Below are 16,909 nucleotides of genomic sequence, written 5' to 3'. Positions count from 1 at the left end.
GCACTGGTCCACTTCACTTGCTCTGTCTGCATGTTGGTAAAATGGCCTCTCACCACCAGGCTGCATCACACTACATTACACAGCGCTGCAGCAGATTGGGAGCCAGTTTTTCGGCTGTTAGATCGAACAGTCGTGCTTAAATTCAGCCGTTGATATGAGAAGCCAGAGCTCTGATTCAAAGTGTGATGCAGTGACGGCAACGATGTCAACCAGGGAGGGAAAACAGAATCAACACCTCCACTCAGTTGATGGCAGATATCGGGTTTACGAATGACGTTTAGTGTCTAATGTGGGTAAACCTCCAAACACCCCGCATCCTACATGTCCCATGATGCACCTCAGCAGCATCGTTCATTCTACCCCCCACGCTGCATCAACTCGTCTTTAATCTTTTAATAAGGCAATCAAATAAAGATGTTGTTACAGTTCTGTCATTATTAGTCACTCATAATAAATTAGAGGTGCCCAAAAGAAATGGCTCACCCTCCCAAATAGAATTACTGTTATAATGAAATTATTTATCATCTTTCCTCATTATTCATGGGAGTTTGGGCTTAAATGCAGTCTTCAGTTTTAGGGTGCATATGTCTGTCGTAACAAGTCGTATAACAAATGAACGGCCCCCGGTGCTATTAAACCATATTACTTAGACATGTTAGACAAATTAGCTGCACTACATGATCTATTTTTAGTGAATAAACCCACATTTCTGGAAATGTACAAGAAAAATATACCGTTTTTATCTCACTCTTTAACCTTCAGTGAAAAATGAAGGACTTATTTTGTAGCAGTGGGCACAATCCCAGTTCCTTGGATAACCCAGTGAGACCAACAGTGTTCTCAACGACTACAGTCCAATCATCTGTATAAAGAAATCTGTGGTGGAAAGCAACACAATGTATGGAGTGCTGCACTAGATGTAAATACTGTTCTTTTTACTTTTCCGCAATTACTTAACAGCTTCTGATTTCTTGGTAGATTAGTATATACGATGCGTGACAGTGAGGTCTGTATGAACCCTGTAACCCTGTGAGCCTGAGGCTACTTTCAAGGGAATTTCACTACTTTTACTTTTAAGCTCTTATCTTGGTCAATATAAGGGGAAGCCACATATGCTATTTCTTGTTTTTCTTATTTATTTTATTTAACACAGTCAAGGCTATCCAGCTCTTCCATCATTTGCTACAATAATACTTCCAGATTTGTTTTTATATTTTAGCCTCTACATTTAAGAAGAACATGTTCAAAGAAACAGAAAAAAACTGTTTGTACGGGTGAAGATATTAGTAATCTATTGGAGAAGTTTGCCCTCTATATACAGTGTGACTTACAAATACGTAAAGAGCACCACTACAAGGTTCCGGTTCTGCTCTGTCTTATGATGTGACATAACCACATTACATAAATATGTTAAAATCCCACACATATGTTAATATCTTTGCAATAATTGCATTGCACAGACGCTAACAAATGTCTGCGATGACACATGCATGAGTAATTCAAACAGCAGAACATGGATGCACAGCTGTACGCCACTTGTAACTGTGAATTAATTTAATGTACATTCTAAATCATGTTTGTTTTTTTTTTTGCAGTGTTGCAATGTGGTTTTACGTAATATGTGCGACAACTAATGGTAATAAATGCTTCAAGAGCAATTCAGCTGAGAAGAAAGGATGAAAATCTGGATGTTAAATGCATCTCAGGGTTCAAAACAATCAGGAGTCAACCGAGTGCATAACATACGTACAACATAAACACATGAAGTTTTCCAATAAACTTCACCTTGACCAGCGACACATTTAGAACGCACTTACAGGCTAGTTTAAGCACAGGTCACAATAGTTCAGTTATACATTACACAGTATTAAAATGCTATGAAAGCAGCATTCAAGCACACTTAAGATTTTTCACGTATTTTAAGTGACGACACTTGTTCCCTTTTACTTGAGCAAAACTTTAATTGCAGGACTTTTACTACTTCCACTTGTAATGAAGCATTTGTACAGTGTTGATTGTTCTTTTTAGAGGAGCGAAGGATCTGAATACTTGAAGAAAACCTGGACAAATACCGTAAGGACGTAATTAGGCGGGGTTGAGAAAATGCTAACCACTTAGCCGCCACCTATGAGTCACTCCAGAGCCACATATTAGGGATAAAGCTTCAACAAAAGAAGCGAATGTGTATTTCAAGCGGGGATAAATTGCGGAGGTACTTTCCAGACAATCACTATAAGAAACCAGTGGGAGTGTCACACAGACAAAAATCCATATAAATGACATGACCATGAACTCTGCAGTGATCCATTATTACACACACCAACTGCAACTGACAGACACTGGAAAGCTATTATCAAAATCCCTTTATTCTCTATGGTTATAAAACAGGGGAAAATGTTTCCTAATAAGCCACCCATTATCTCTGAGCACCATAAAGCAGACATTAAAACATTTTCTTCTGAAGCAGAATGAGCTCTCAAGGTCAACTTTTAGTCAACTCATTTATATGCCATTTAGGTTGAGCTCCATAAATCCTATCTTTCATGTGTTCTTTCATCACAAGATGTTGGATGATTACACTGAATGTCATCCAACCCGTGTCGCCTGAATCACAGAAAATCTCAGAAAATGCTCAGCACAAGCAGAGAGGGGAGGAAAAAAAAACACACAACTTGGCAGGAGTAGAGAATGTGCCCCGTTGAATCTTTATTAGCTTTAACAGGCAAACGCTCTGAACATATAAGGCTGGCTTTGTGAAATGCTGCCGAAGCTCTCAAATCTCTCTCGGCTGCAGCACACCCTGGGCACATCTCTGCTCGCTGCCTCTTACAAGCTGTTTTGTTGCCGGATGTGATTATTGAACGTTAAAATTTGCGCGAGTAGACAAAAATCCCTATTTGAAAACGGATATACAGACTAAGAACCACAGCTTAACTGTCATTTGTAATCAACTTGTTTGAAACCCCTTTGCTCTCATCTCTTTCTCTGAGTCCCTGTGGTATTCCTCCTCACTCAGTCTCGTCTCTCTGCTCAATAAAAAAAAAAAAAAAGCCTCAGAAGAAGCTTCTCTCATCCTGGCCAACAAACAAATTTAAAGAAGAAAAGACGGAGGGGGGCGTGTGGGTGTCATTTTAGAATTTTTCCATGTGGACGTTCCTGATTTTTCATGTCTCTGAGCACATCTGAACACTGTTTACCATCACCAGACACCCCGCGCTATCTCAGATCGATTCAAATGAGATTTTCCACACTATTTGACAATGTGTGCTGGCAGTTTACTTTGGCAGTCGTCTCGCAACTCTCCGCCTGGTGGCGAGGCTAATCTCACTCAGGTTGAGGCTCAACTGTCTCGGCAGGACTCCAGCGAGGGTGGGGGTTGGGCGGGGGGGTTCGCTGTCTGTCCACGGTTCAAAGACGGACCCTGATTATTATTCTCGAGGCAAAAGCAAAGTCATGAGACGCACAGAGAGGGACAGAATGAGAGGGTGGGTGGGGGCCTGGTGGAACAGGACTCCCCAGTGTTCCTGTCAAGTTTGGTGTCTGACTGCACGGACGCTGGCCACCACCACACCACCACACCGCCGCCGCCGCCGCCGCTGTCGCCGCCGCCGCCTCACCGCGAATACTTGGCAGCCCTACGTCTGGATCTTTGAAGATAACGCGTGCTATTAATAAACAAACAGAAGCAATTACTGGGAGGCAGAGGAGAGGAGAGGGGATTGGATTAGGTCAGGATGAGCGCCGGTTTCACTGAAGTCTAAACTGATGAGCTGCAGCACTCCAAAGACAGCAGAGATACCAATCCCTTCTCACTGACCCCTGCACCCCCCCACAGCCTGCAGCCACACAGGGAGATAACACCGCTCAGTGTGTGTGTGTGTGTGTGTGTGTGTGTGAGCACTCCACATGTGTAGAGTGTGTGCATTTGTTTGTGTACGGTCATTTTATATTACAGCCCACAAACACTGAAGGCCCAGTGTTTCATATTATGGCTTCTACTATGTGTGTTTCTGTATTATATTGCTGCTGAAGTTGTTTGTCTTGGTTTGGTTTCATTTCTTGGAGTTTAATAAGGTGATAATACTGGTTACTAATAGAAATAATGAAATGTTGGTTGAGCATTGAGTGTTACAGATGTCCTGCTCTTTCCCCCTGTACCATATTTACTACTTCACTACTGCTCTGTTGTCCAACTATCATCTCTAGTCCTTCAAACAGCCACTAATTAGCCATTCCTCCAGTATAAGGAGACATTCTGCACATACGTCTAACCCTTTCACAGCAAAAAAAAAGGAAAGAAAATGGATCCAATATTAGGTTGTGAGTGAGCGTGAGAGCGTAGGGCTCAGTGAACTCGACAGGGTCATCAGGTGGGCACCATGACTAAGACAACAAGATATTCCAGCATCGTGGAACAATCCTCCTCCTTGCCTGCACCCACACAATAAACACAGTCCTCTGAAGGAAACTACACCGACTTGTGTCTGTAGCATCACCAGCTGGATTACCAACACGCTCAACTAGCAACAACAGTGTGCAGGGTAGTCCAACAAACAGTCTTCCTCAGCTACTTCACCATGACAAAGAGCATCCAACACCAGCTAATAACGTGCTACAAGTACCAACCAGACACTACATATAGAACACGGACATGGCCTCTGGGTTTAGGAAATGAAGTCGATGTGGAGGTGATTTAAACCCGCATTCTTTCTAACAGCCAGCAGGAGGTGACTCATCTGGTTGCAAAAAATAAGTCTGATTACTCAGAGGTCTATTAGAAAATGATTAATTCTCATTTGTACTCTAAGCTCACTAACCGTTTTTCTCATGAGTTTATGGAGTCAGTTGTTGGAGTCAGTCATGTTGTTTGCTTTGTAAATTATGGCCCCTTTTGAAGTAAAACAGACAATAGAGTAGGGTATGTTTTTGGGTGTGGCCGACCTGGAGTTCTCTGGCAGCTCCACCTCTCGCTCGTTACGTATGGCTTTCAAAAGACCAAGAAAGTGACAGCCGAAGTTCAAACTCCAGGCCTCAAAGTGGAGGTGTTAGTTGGTGTTTTGTGACAAATTTGACCTTTATCAAACATTGCAGCTCCTGTGATTTGGGATATTGGTCATTTTGCGATTTTTATATTTCGAGTAGTGTGGAGAACAAAACATGCTCTTGAACGAAAAAAGTCCTGCATTTAAAATCTTTAAAATGATCTTTTAAAGTTAAGAAAAACTCTATGAGTGTTACCAGCAACATGTACTTAAAGTATGAAAACTAAAGTACGGTAGAACAATGTTCTCTATTTGTGTTTTGCGGTTAAATATATATATATATATATGATGTTTCTTATTATTGCTGCTTCATTAATGTGTATGCTGCCTTTTACTGCTGTAGGAGCTCAGGGTTGAGCTATTCTAAACTTTTTATATAATGTTAAAGAGTTTGATGTCATATTAACATTATTGCTGCTTTAATGTGTATTTTGCCTTTGACTGCTGTAGATGTGTCGGGTTGAGCTAAATTCAGCCTCCTTTTACAGAGTCTACTGCTGGGTAGAATAATCTATAGCGATATGTTTCAGAAGCAGGAGACTTTTCTCATAAAGGAGCAGTTCATCCTCCAGTTTAACACAAAAACATCTGAAATTAGGAGGCGCACAGTTTTCACTGGACAGGCAGTAAAGAACAAGAACATGAGACCTTTGCTTAAGTGTTTCAATAAATGTGCTTTAGTTTTATCCCACCACCATCAAATGCATCATCTGCTTTAACTCATCTATAGATGACAGCAAACTCATGGCCTAAGTGTTAGTTTAACTTACAGTCATGGAAAAATGATCAGACCACCCTTGTCTTCTTCAATTTCTTGTTCATTTTAGTGCCTGGTACCACTAAAGGTAAATAACCTGAAGAATACAATGAACACGACAGTACATAATACTTTATGTCCTATCTGACATGCTTAAGCTGAGTTGTAGGTATATAAGAGGCCGTTTCATGTCATCATGCAAAGATCCTGGAGTGGTTTCCTGTTTACATTCAAGCTGTAGCACAACTCAGAAGTTGTCAACGCTCACATAATACCTAAAACAACATAATCATGTGAAGCCACAACGGCAGCCATCTTGGCACTGCTGGAAATTAGCATGAGTGAGAGACAGGTAGCGAAAAAACTGAAGATCTCCAAGACAGCCGTTCATTACACCAAGAAAAAACAAGCCCAACACGGTATAACCAGATTGCTCGCTGGTCGTGGCAGGAAACGTCTTTCTACCCCACGAGATGACCGAGCACTCATCTGTTCCTGTGTCAGGAATCGTCGTCAGACCTCCAGGAACTTTAAAAATGAGTGGGCACTGTGGAGAAATGTGACTTGTTCAGCAAGGACAGTTGGAAACCGACTTCTTGAAGCTGGTCTGAAGTCACACAGGACACGGAAGAAGCCCTCCATCAACCAAAGGCAGAGGAAAGCCCAGTTACTCTTTGCTGGGGATGGACTGTTGATGGTTGGGCTAATGTTCTCTTCAGTGATGAATCCAATGTTCAGTTGATGCCCACTCCAGCCAACTTACTGGTTAGGAGGAAGCCTGGAGAAGCCTACAGACCAGACAGTATTGCCCCTACAGTAAAACATGGGGATGGATCAGTGGCAATCTGGGCTTGTTTCAGTTTGGGTGAAACAGGGCAAATGCAATTGTGTGAAGGGGGAATGAACCAGGTCATGTACAGGCTACTCTGGAAAACAGTCTTCTTCCATCAGCTGGAAAACTCTTTCCTGCCTCCAATGACTGGATTGTGCAACAAGACAAAGCTCCTTGCCACACGGTGAGGTCAGTTAAAGCCTGGATGGAGAACCAGGACATTGGAACCATGCCTTGGCCTGTTCAATCACCAGATCTAGATTCAATGGAAAACCTGTGGAAAATCATCAAATGCAAAATGGAGAACCACAAGCCCCCAAAACAAATCAAATTTGTTTGAATTTGTGGAACAGGAATGGGCTGCTGTGACAGCAGAACAATGTCAGAAGCTGGTGGAGAGCAGCCAAGACACATGGCTGCAGTCATTAACAACAGTGGTTACGCAATCAAGTACTAACTCCTGTGTATCATGTGACTACAAGAGATAGAAAAGAAAATTAAAAGCACTGTTTTTGGCAGGACAGTGCCATATTGATGAAAGAACTTAAGTGATTTTGGTTATTATCAAGAAAACCATGGAAGATATCAGCTCTGAAACTAAACTCTTATGAGCTATTTTTGTTGTTATCATTATATTTGTCCAAACAAATGTACCTTTAGTTGTACCAGGCAGTAAAGTGAACAAGAAGTTGAAGAAAACAAGGGTGGTGTAATCATTTTTTCCATGACTGTAAGTTTTTATTTACTACACTTAGTTTTTGTGAAGGATCGTGTACAAAAACAATAACATCAGCGAGGAGGAGATGTCAGCACCTGGTCTCCAGCCAGCAATCTGCAAGTTATGAGTCCACTTCTGTAACCTCTGGGCTACCTGCTGCCCAACTTGCCAACTTATTATTTCTACCACCCTAATATAGCAGGCTAAAACCTGCCCTGAGCAGATTCAAAAACCTGACAGCTCATTTTGTACAAATTTCAAGTGAGATCATCTCGGGGTGTAAGTTTGTCACAGTGGGAACAAGTGCCTCAGTACACGTTATATGAGAGAGTGTGTGTGCATCCGTAAGTGTCAGCGATCGCACATGTGCTGGATGTGTGTGTGTGTGTGCGTGGGAGGCTCAGATGTAATATGCAACAAACAGCACACATGGAAGACAACGCATGAAAGGTAAATGTGTAATAATGGAAGTCATTGTTTCATGCCGCAGGAGAACAGCAGAGCGAAACCTTCCTCCTCCTCCTCCTCCTCACTGTCCCTTCACTGTGTCACTCAGTCAGGTTTCAGATTAAGCTGATCTAGTTAAGATTCCCACTGTGGCATCTGGAACTCCTGTCAAAGCTGCCTGAGCACTGCAAGTCCAGCATGCAGTGGGGATGACTGACACTCACTACCATGTCTCATTCTCCTCAGAGACTCTGAATAGTCAATAATTCATCAGGAAGGTATACACTCCTGCAAGAGCGCAAGGTACAGCATGAAGTGGAGACTCTCTCTCTTTCTCTCTCTCCTCCCACCCCCAGTTTATCATTTCTCTCTCAATCTAGCATTCCTTTCCCATCCCCTTTCTTGTCCTCTCCCTCTCTTTTTTTACCCCCTTCACTCGCTCTCTCTATATTGCACCACTTCAATAATTCAAAGTGATATATAAAAGTCAATGAAATTTGCCATACCTCGGGTCATTACGATGCCTGCCAGGGATTTGTGTCGAGCGTGCGCAGGACTGCAGCCGCCCACCAGCGACCGGTACTTCTCCCTCACCAAGTGGAATATTGAATCGGCAAAGTCCTGAAAAACACAATCGCTCCCTTAATTTTCTACTAGACACAATCTGCGGAGACCGACTTCCCAGGTTAAACTTTGCTGTGTGATATTCCGCGTCGCTAATCCAGCTCAGGTAACACAGTGAGTTTGCGGGAGATTGCCGTGAAGGTCGACTTACCGTTCAAACGCGCTCTCAGCATCACCACGGGGAAGTTTCAAACACTAGCATACAGTGTGTTGGTTAATATTAGACTGAGCAAGAGAAAAAAAAATACTTACAAGTGTTATATGCTATGTAGATCTATACATATTACCAAGATTACTAAATAAATTAAAGCTGATAGCCATGATTTAAGAGCCATTTAAAGAGAGAAGCCTCAATTTTGTAGTGAGTGTAGTCTGCACACATTAGTGTAGACATGTGGTGTTCACCCAGTACAAAACAGAACAGTGCATGCTGGAGGATCTATACGGACATTTACAGAAGATTTACTGTTTCTATCGTCATCACATAAAGGTTAAGTTGACCGAAGAGACCGAAGCTTTATAGTTTCTATTGATTAATCATCCTATTGTATTACTATTGGCCTAATTTACATCAGATTAGTGTTTTTGGAGTTTAGAGCAGATTTAACATACAAAACATCAAACGTTGCCCTTGGTGTGTTGTGACACCAACAGCATGAATGCATTACGAGGTGTCAGAAAAGTTCCAGGACTGGTGTCACAAACGATATATTTCAAACTACAAACTACGAGTTTTCCCCTTCAGATGATCAACCAGCACGTCTACAAAGAGATCCTGCGTCGTTTGCTTCGTTCAGAAGAGGCGAGAGTTGTGTCAGGACCAGTCGTGGCTGCTTCACCATGACAACGCCCTGAGCATCCCACAGTTCCTGGCTGAGAAGAACATCTCCGTGCTGGAGCAACCTCCCCACTCACCCCACCTGGCTCTGTGGGATTGTTTCCTCTTCCCCAAGCCCAAGGGGGTCATCAAGGGGACCCGTTTAGAAGACGTGGACGGCATCAAGATGGCTGTGACGACGGAGCTGAGGAGGATCCTGGAAGAATCCTTCCAGGAGTGCATGACGGCGTGAAGAGAGGACTGGAGAAGTGTGTTAGACTCCAGGAGGATTACTTCAAAGGGGAAAACTTGTAGTTTGTAGTTTGTATTTGAAATATATCTTTTGTGACACCAGTCCTGAAACTGGTCTGACACACCTCGTATGTGTTTCTTCTGTATAAGTGACTGTAACATGCTGTAAGCAAGTGTACACTATACTGTAATGACTTCATGCACAGTGATGCAGCGGAGCTGCTTTGATGACTCTGGGTTTGCATGTTCTCCATGTGCCTGCGTGGGTGTTCTCTGGGTGTCCTGTCATGCTTGTCCTCCCACAGGTCAAGGACACATACGATGAGTTAATTGGTGATTCTAAATTGGCTGTAAAGCGTTAGTGTGAGAATGCACGGTTGTCTGTCTCTTTGTGTTAGCCCTGTCATGGACTGATGACCTGCTCACGGTGAATTGTGTCTTTCACCAAACGTGAGCTGGTACAGGCTCCAGTCCCCTGTGACACAATGTAGATTAACCTAATCTGGCCTCCATTTCATTCTCTTTTCTTGTTCCATCATTATTTTAATTGTTGAAGTCAGTTTTTTTTTTGCATGGTCCCAAGATCCCTCATTTGCCTCAAAGGGTTTTGCAATCTATGTAACTGAAGGCACTACCTGACCTCTGTAGCTGAGAGATGACAGTGAAATGATAGTTTAAAGTGAAAAAAATAAAAATGGATAAACATGCATCGGATGACATAGCAACAAGGAAAAGTGGCCCAATATAACAATGGCACCAGTATGAGTATGATTAGATCTAAGCAAAGAGAACCTGTGTCCTACTTTACCTGCAGATTTACAATTGCTCCACTGACATTATCTAGTCAAGCAGAGTAACTGCTAGTCTTAAAAAAAACAACTGCCAAACCTGCAAATTTAAATATTTTTTATTATGGAATTGTTGACTTTAGCATCAAAATAACCGCAATCAAATGACTTGTGACTCACTGGTGTCATAGGTAGTCAGATGTTCTTTTTGCCAGCGTTTCCCATAATCAAAGAGAATGTTGACACTTGTCCCAGCACAAGCGCTCTGATTGTTTTCTCTGTCTGGCTTCACTGAAGTGGATGAACATGTTGGACACCGTTTTTACATCAGTTTTTCATTTCCTCCACCATCTGCCATTTGGAGACTCTCTGAAAGCTTAAGCTCCCTTTGCAGTGAGACGACAGCTTCCTGTTTCAGCTTTGTGCTGTAAACAAGCTTTCAATTCCAACAAGTCTCATGTTATGATTTACTGGAGATAAAATGGAAAGTAAAGGAAGAAACTATGTCTTTCTATTCATTCACCCCATTTTCAGTAGCTACCTCTGGAGCCAAACCCACCGTTTCTCACCAGACATCCACTAAATCCACAGAGTTCAACAGATGCTGCCGAGGCATCTCATCCACACCACTCGGAACCTTTAATGCTCTTTACTCTAGTGGTAATTAAGGACTTAGTCTCCGAGCGGCCTCCAATCCGACTGTAAAGCACAAATGGATCACCGGGAGATGGCAACAGAGTGGCAGCAGAGTGGGCCTTTTGGACAGATTGAATCCACAGTAGCTAAAAGGACACCAACAGATGCCACGGTGACAGACGTAGGGAGGGAGAGAGGGGTAGAGAGATTAAGGGCGAAAAAAGACGAAGAGAGCGAACGAATTAGTGAACATATTGCACATTATAGCCCTCGTCAGAGCTGTGAAATACTCTCACAGTTGGAGCTGGCGGTCGAGGTGCTCACAGCTTGCGGTGTGGTGGGTGGTGTGTGGGTCCATGTGTATGTATGCACATGCACATATTGCTGCTCTGACACTGGTGTCAGCCTCAAGCGCTTTTTTTTTTTTTTGGAGAACAGAAAAGAGTGGCGAAAAGTCAGCACAGTGAATAACTTAACAGACTCTTCTGAGCTAAGAGTTACGGCTGAGACGAGAGCAGTTATCTTTGACAACAGGCGGCTGGCGACAAAGACAAGAAGAAAAGACGCGATTCCTTCATGCTTTGTTTACTTTACGCTTGAGTGATTAACCTCATCTCAGAGCGTGTTCGTTTGGGGCAAAAAGAACAGAAAAATCAAGTGGACGAGTAGAAACCATGAAAGTATACAGAGAGCTTAATACTGCCAAGTGGCAACCTACAGGGCTGAATAATGGAGCCAACATGAAGCGTCAAAACCTGCAGTTCCTCAAATGGCCACTTGAGGCTCAAACTGTAAGCCAATCCCCATCGACCCTCGTGTTAAAATGCTTGACTTTAAAGTTGGAATAAACTTGTTTACAGCCTGGTCCAGTGAGCAGTGTTAGTGTCTGTAGCTTATTTCCTGTTGGAGACAAGTATACAAGATGGAGATTTTCATATATCTCACCTGTTTAACGGTTTTGAGCTTGATTGGCTACTTTGAGTGACAGGTAGGTGCCATCACAGAATAGTTCAAGGCATGGTCTGCCTCAGCTCCACTCCCGTTTCACATCTTTGCCCATTTTTGGATTAGTCAGGAGTCAGGAGCAGTCAGGTACTGCCAAGATGTCAGCAGCCAGAACCACCACACTGAGCTCTAAAACCTCTGTTCAGGAGACGTTTAGGTGACATCATGGCGGTTTTATCCACCTTAATATACCGTCTATGAACATCATGCCAGTACTCAGCCTTGCTGCCAATTTTTCCCAGTGGACTCTCATAATATTGCATAAAAAAAACAAACAAAAAAAAGCCCTGCGGCCCCAAAAGCTTTTCCTGCAAGTGGCCTAAAACTGTGGACAAGACGCCATCAAACTGCAAATAAAGTTAGTTTGTACTTTATTCTGAATTTTTCATCCACGACAGTTTTATATTTGCAAGCGAGTGACAGTCATTTTCATCACTGCTGAGCAAAAAACACTCACGAACATCGTGGAAGCTAGAAAAGTCTTTGGGCTCTTGTGCCAGGCACGTAGTTTTCATTCAAGTGAGAGGCTGCCATCTTTGGCCAGATGGCAGCCCTCATTCCAGTATCCAGTTCTGCTGAATACATCCACAGCTACATATGCATAATTATTCCACATTCGGTAAGCCAAGAACATCCAGAAGTCAATTAATGTTACAAAGACCCACCCTTGCAAAAAGTATCCACTGACAAAATGATGGCTTGCATATTAATTATCTTTTAAAATATTCCCATATAAATGTTCATCGCTAATGTGAAGTATTTTCATGTAGGTTTTGCTTTAGTGCAATGCCTCTATACAAAGCCGACAGCTGTTGACATCATTGTAGACTACATATCTTTACATGAGCCATATTTCCAGACAAGTCTGTGCAAATTTAAAGCAAATGTTTAAAATGTCGCAAAAAAAAAAAAACAAAAAAAAAAAAATGAAAATTCCACTTGTTTACATCAGCTGCCTTTGAGCAAATAAACTAGGCTGCATGGCGTCGCAGAAAGTAGTGGTAGGACTACATTACGCTTTAACTGACTAGAAGAAGATAGAAACAAAACCGGTTGTTTGCCAAAAGAGGAAGAGGGAAAAAAACTGTACATCTGTGACAGAAAATTAGAAAGAAATTATCAGGAACAGTTTCTCAGTTGGGCAAGTGGTCATTCTTTCATATGAGCTGGTATTTGACATGTTTCATGCTGCCTGGAGACAAAGACAATGAAGCAGAAACATGATAGTCAGTAGAGTTAAATCCTCCCTATATCAGAGCTTATTTGCATCTCCCATTTCTTTTGAAAAAAAGTCAAAACCGTAGAATTTGGCTGTTTGCAATGAACTTATTTTTAAATGCGACACTTGTTGAACTTGACAATGTTAATAAAAATGTATTACAGCAACACAGCTACCGAAATTCTTCAATTTTATTTTTTTAACAACGGTTCTTTGAGTTCAAATAGTCGCAGATAAAAGTAGTCATCAACTTTGACAGCTGAAATGAAAACGGTGGATCGGCTGGAGCTCCCTAGTTAAGTAAGCCACAGCTAGCCAACACATAAGCAGGTACGACACCCAGGATGTACAGCAGAAACACTCCACTGGAACACCGTCACTGAGCTGTATCCTATATCCACAGATTATCTGATTAATAACAGCGACTAAGCAATTTTGTGGCGATTACATAAAAACCTGAAAGTCATCTTTTCTGGAAGAGAGAGAGAAAAACTGGATTTGTTCTGTTGTTATTCGCTGGATTTCATGAGCCCCGGTGTTGCAGACTGTGATTCAGTGCGACAGCAGTAAAATGTGTGAAAAATGTGAAAAAGAAAAAAAAAAAGCTGCCTTGTTTCTTGTACCTGAAAGTGACATCCAATTAATTCGAACAGAATCCTGCTTGGCTTGGCAGCGTCAGCTGGTGTCGGGCACAGTCTGAACCCAGAGTCAAGTCCTCCATCCCTCCTAAAGGCCTTTTCATTGATGACATTACAGAGGTGAGGGAAGGTGGCAGCTCAGAAAGGCCTGGAGAGCAAAGGTGGAATAGACCCTGGCAAACGGCCCAGCTTCTCCTCCCTCCCTCCCTCCCTCCTGCTTCTCCTCCTCCTCTCCTCCGACTCCCTCTCCTCTGCTCCCCTTCACCTCCTCCTCCTCTCACTTTGTCAGTTCATTCTCCCGTTCTGTTCGCATCTTTTTAAGTCCTTATCTTTTCATTCCTTCTCTCCCCCCTCTCGTCCTCCTTTAACCACTCCGCCTCCTCCTCCTCCTCCTCCTCCGTTGTCAGGTTTCTCTGTCTCTCATGCTGCTTTGTGATAGAGGGCAGTGATGTGCCAGGAACAAGAAGCCAACAGTGAGTCAGGGAGCCTGTAATTTTCTCATCCTGGGAGTCGGAGTGAGGAAACAACATCATCTACATCACCTGACTCAGAAGAAAAACAGGCTGTGATTTAAAGCTGTTCCCCTTCTGCTGTTTTTGTCAGTCTTTCCCTGTTTAAATCAGATAATATCCAAATACATACATCTGTCTGTCTCCATTCCCCCTATCATTTTCCCTACACACACACATACACACACCATCTTTCCTCAGCGGGGGAGTTGAGTGCCACCTTCAGTGTGGGCCTAATGTGGCAGAAAAACGGGGCCAAGGACCTCGCTCCTCAGTCAGACAGAACATCAGCGCGACCTGCCACACAGCGAGAGGAGGGCCGGCTGGCTTCCTCCTGGATGCGCATCAAGGTTAGTGCTGCTCCGCCTATAGCTACATTTGGGAATTTGGCTTTCAAAATCTATTTCAGGTAACGGATGTAGGCTCCACTCAGAGTACATCTCAGAAAACTGCTGTAGTGGCTGTTGTGTTATTCACCCCACCTGGTGTCTTTCCTGCATTAGTTCTGACCAATTTACTTAGCAATTCCTCTGGGCGTCCTCAGAGAACAAGCAGCAGTAGTTGTTTAGTAACTGCCTCAGCTGCAACGGATGAGATTTATAGCAGTAATAGCACAACCTGTCCAAATCGAGAGGAGGTGCTGAAGTAACAGAACAACATCAGGACTGATCTACTGACCTGCTTTACATTTTGTCACGTCGTGTGTTTTGGATCAATCAGCCAGCTAATCCCCGAAAACAGCACTTGAGATGGATTAAAATCTGATTGGAGATGGTTTAAAGTCACATACTGAAATGACGAGAGTGCATAATATTTACTCCTCATACGTGTAACTACATGAATTTCTATAGAAGTAGCCTCTGCAGGGCCTGTCCCCTGTGATGATGGCAATTACACTGAAATGAGTCACTGCTTCAGCGACTTATACACTGAGTTGTTGCAGCTTTTATTTAATCCGTAGTCGGTTCCACAATTGAAAAATATGTGCAGGTGAGCATTAATGTGTGTATAAATGCAACTCATCCATACTCGTATGTTTGTATTAGCTTGTGGAGAGTCGTTTGCTGTGATTACTACCAGTTAGCAACAAGCAATAATTACATGATAACATTTTAGCACATTCTAATTTAGGTACGTGTGTGTGTACATTTACATGGTGAGATCCTGAATCAGTGGTATAAAGTCCTGCAAGAAAAGCTTCTCCAGCACTGCTAACGACTGCCTGGCCAGTAATTAGATCTCATATTTTGCATTCTTCCAACTGAGGTATCTTTTTTTCTATGTATATAAAAAGTGGTAGGTTGACCCTTCATAGGCAGTTGTTAGCAGTGCTGGAGAAGCTTTTCCTGCAGGATTTTATACCACTGATTCAGGATCTCACAATCTAAATGTACACACACGTGTACCTAAATTAGAATGTGCTAAAACGTTATCATGGAATTATTGCTCGATGACACCAAAAAATGCTCACCTAGCCCAGCTTTAAGTGGCAGAAAAAGGGCCAGGCTGATAACCTGTGGACTCCTACTTCCTACAAAGCCCTACTTATGGCTAATTCAGCTTCATGACTTGATGTTTATGGTTAAGTTTGTGGTATATGTGCTCCTTTGATGGAAGAGCAGACTTTCGTATTTAAAAAAAATAATAGTAAAAATAAATAAATTATTTTGTTTAATTTTTTGCTTTGTCTAGATCGCTGCCTTCCCCATCAGTGTCCAAATAGCTTATGACACAAACACAAACAGACTGTGGCCTTGGCGTGTAGGTTGATAAAACAGATTGCTGTTAAATTTGTGATCTGAGATACATCTACAGTCCAACTGTAACTGGGTCATTTGTCTTTGGCCAAGATATCAATCTGAAATTCGGTAGGAAGATACCTCATAAGTGTTGGTAAAACAGAGCAACACCAGCATTCATTTGAAAGCCTGTGGAATGTAAGTACTTTAGTCAGTCTCCCTCTTCGAGCTCCACCTTTCATAGCATTTAGCTGCTTCATTCTAAACTATGCTCAAACGCTACTTGCTAACTTGGCCTTGTCTGGCATTTAGGACGAGTGGCTTGGAGTGGGTGTACCACAGCAAAAACTTTAAACGTGCAGGTTGCAAAGCCAACACAAGAAGCTAAGAAACACAACAGATAAAGTACCATAGAGCTGTCTGTCTGTCCACCATGTGCAAATCCTTTCACAGTCATGTGTCCAGCTCTCAGTATCAAAAGACATATTCTACCAACTTCAGGTTAGCAACCCAAAACAGTGTCTGCAGTAAAGCTTCCATGTTGAAAAAGCTTTTGAGAAACCCAGAGTGTGATGATGTAGAATGAAGTTTGAAATAATGCTAAAAATCTTTAAGGCACTGCCGGCCTATTATTTTGAGCCCATCCATCCATCCATCCATCCATCCATCCATCCATCCATCCATCCATCCATCCGCCCGTTTGTCCATACGACTGTCCTTCCTTCCATCCATCTGTTTATCCTTCCATCCATTCATCCATCCATTCGTCCATCCATTCGTCCATCCATTCATCCATCCATTCATCCATCCTTCTATCCGTTTATCCATCCATCCATCCATCCATCCATCCATCCATCCATCCATCCATCGGTGTGTCCGTTTGTCC

At 42.6% G+C, this 16,909-nt stretch overlaps 1 protein-coding gene across 1 annotated transcript in view; it reads right to left on the bottom strand.

Annotated features, from left to right (window-relative positions):
* Positions 1–16,909, bottom strand: part of adarb2 (adenosine deaminase RNA specific B2 (inactive)) — a 244,419-nt gene that overhangs the window by 43,571 nt on the left and 183,939 nt on the right. The window contains exon 5 of the mRNA XM_008291184.1: positions 8,303–8,417. Within this exon, the coding sequence (XP_008289406.1) occupies positions 8,303–8,417 (115 nt within the window). The remainder of the gene's footprint in view (positions 1–8,302; positions 8,418–16,909) is intronic.

Source organism: Stegastes partitus, unplaced genomic scaffold, assembly GCF_000690725.1.
Source record: "Stegastes partitus isolate 25-593 unplaced genomic scaffold, Stegastes_partitus-1.0.2 Scaffold724, whole genome shotgun sequence".
Lineage (NCBI taxonomy): Eukaryota > Metazoa > Chordata > Actinopteri > Pomacentridae > Stegastes > Stegastes partitus.
The sequence above is the reverse complement of the archived record's forward strand: the minus strand, read 5'-3'. Positions and strand labels throughout refer to the sequence as shown.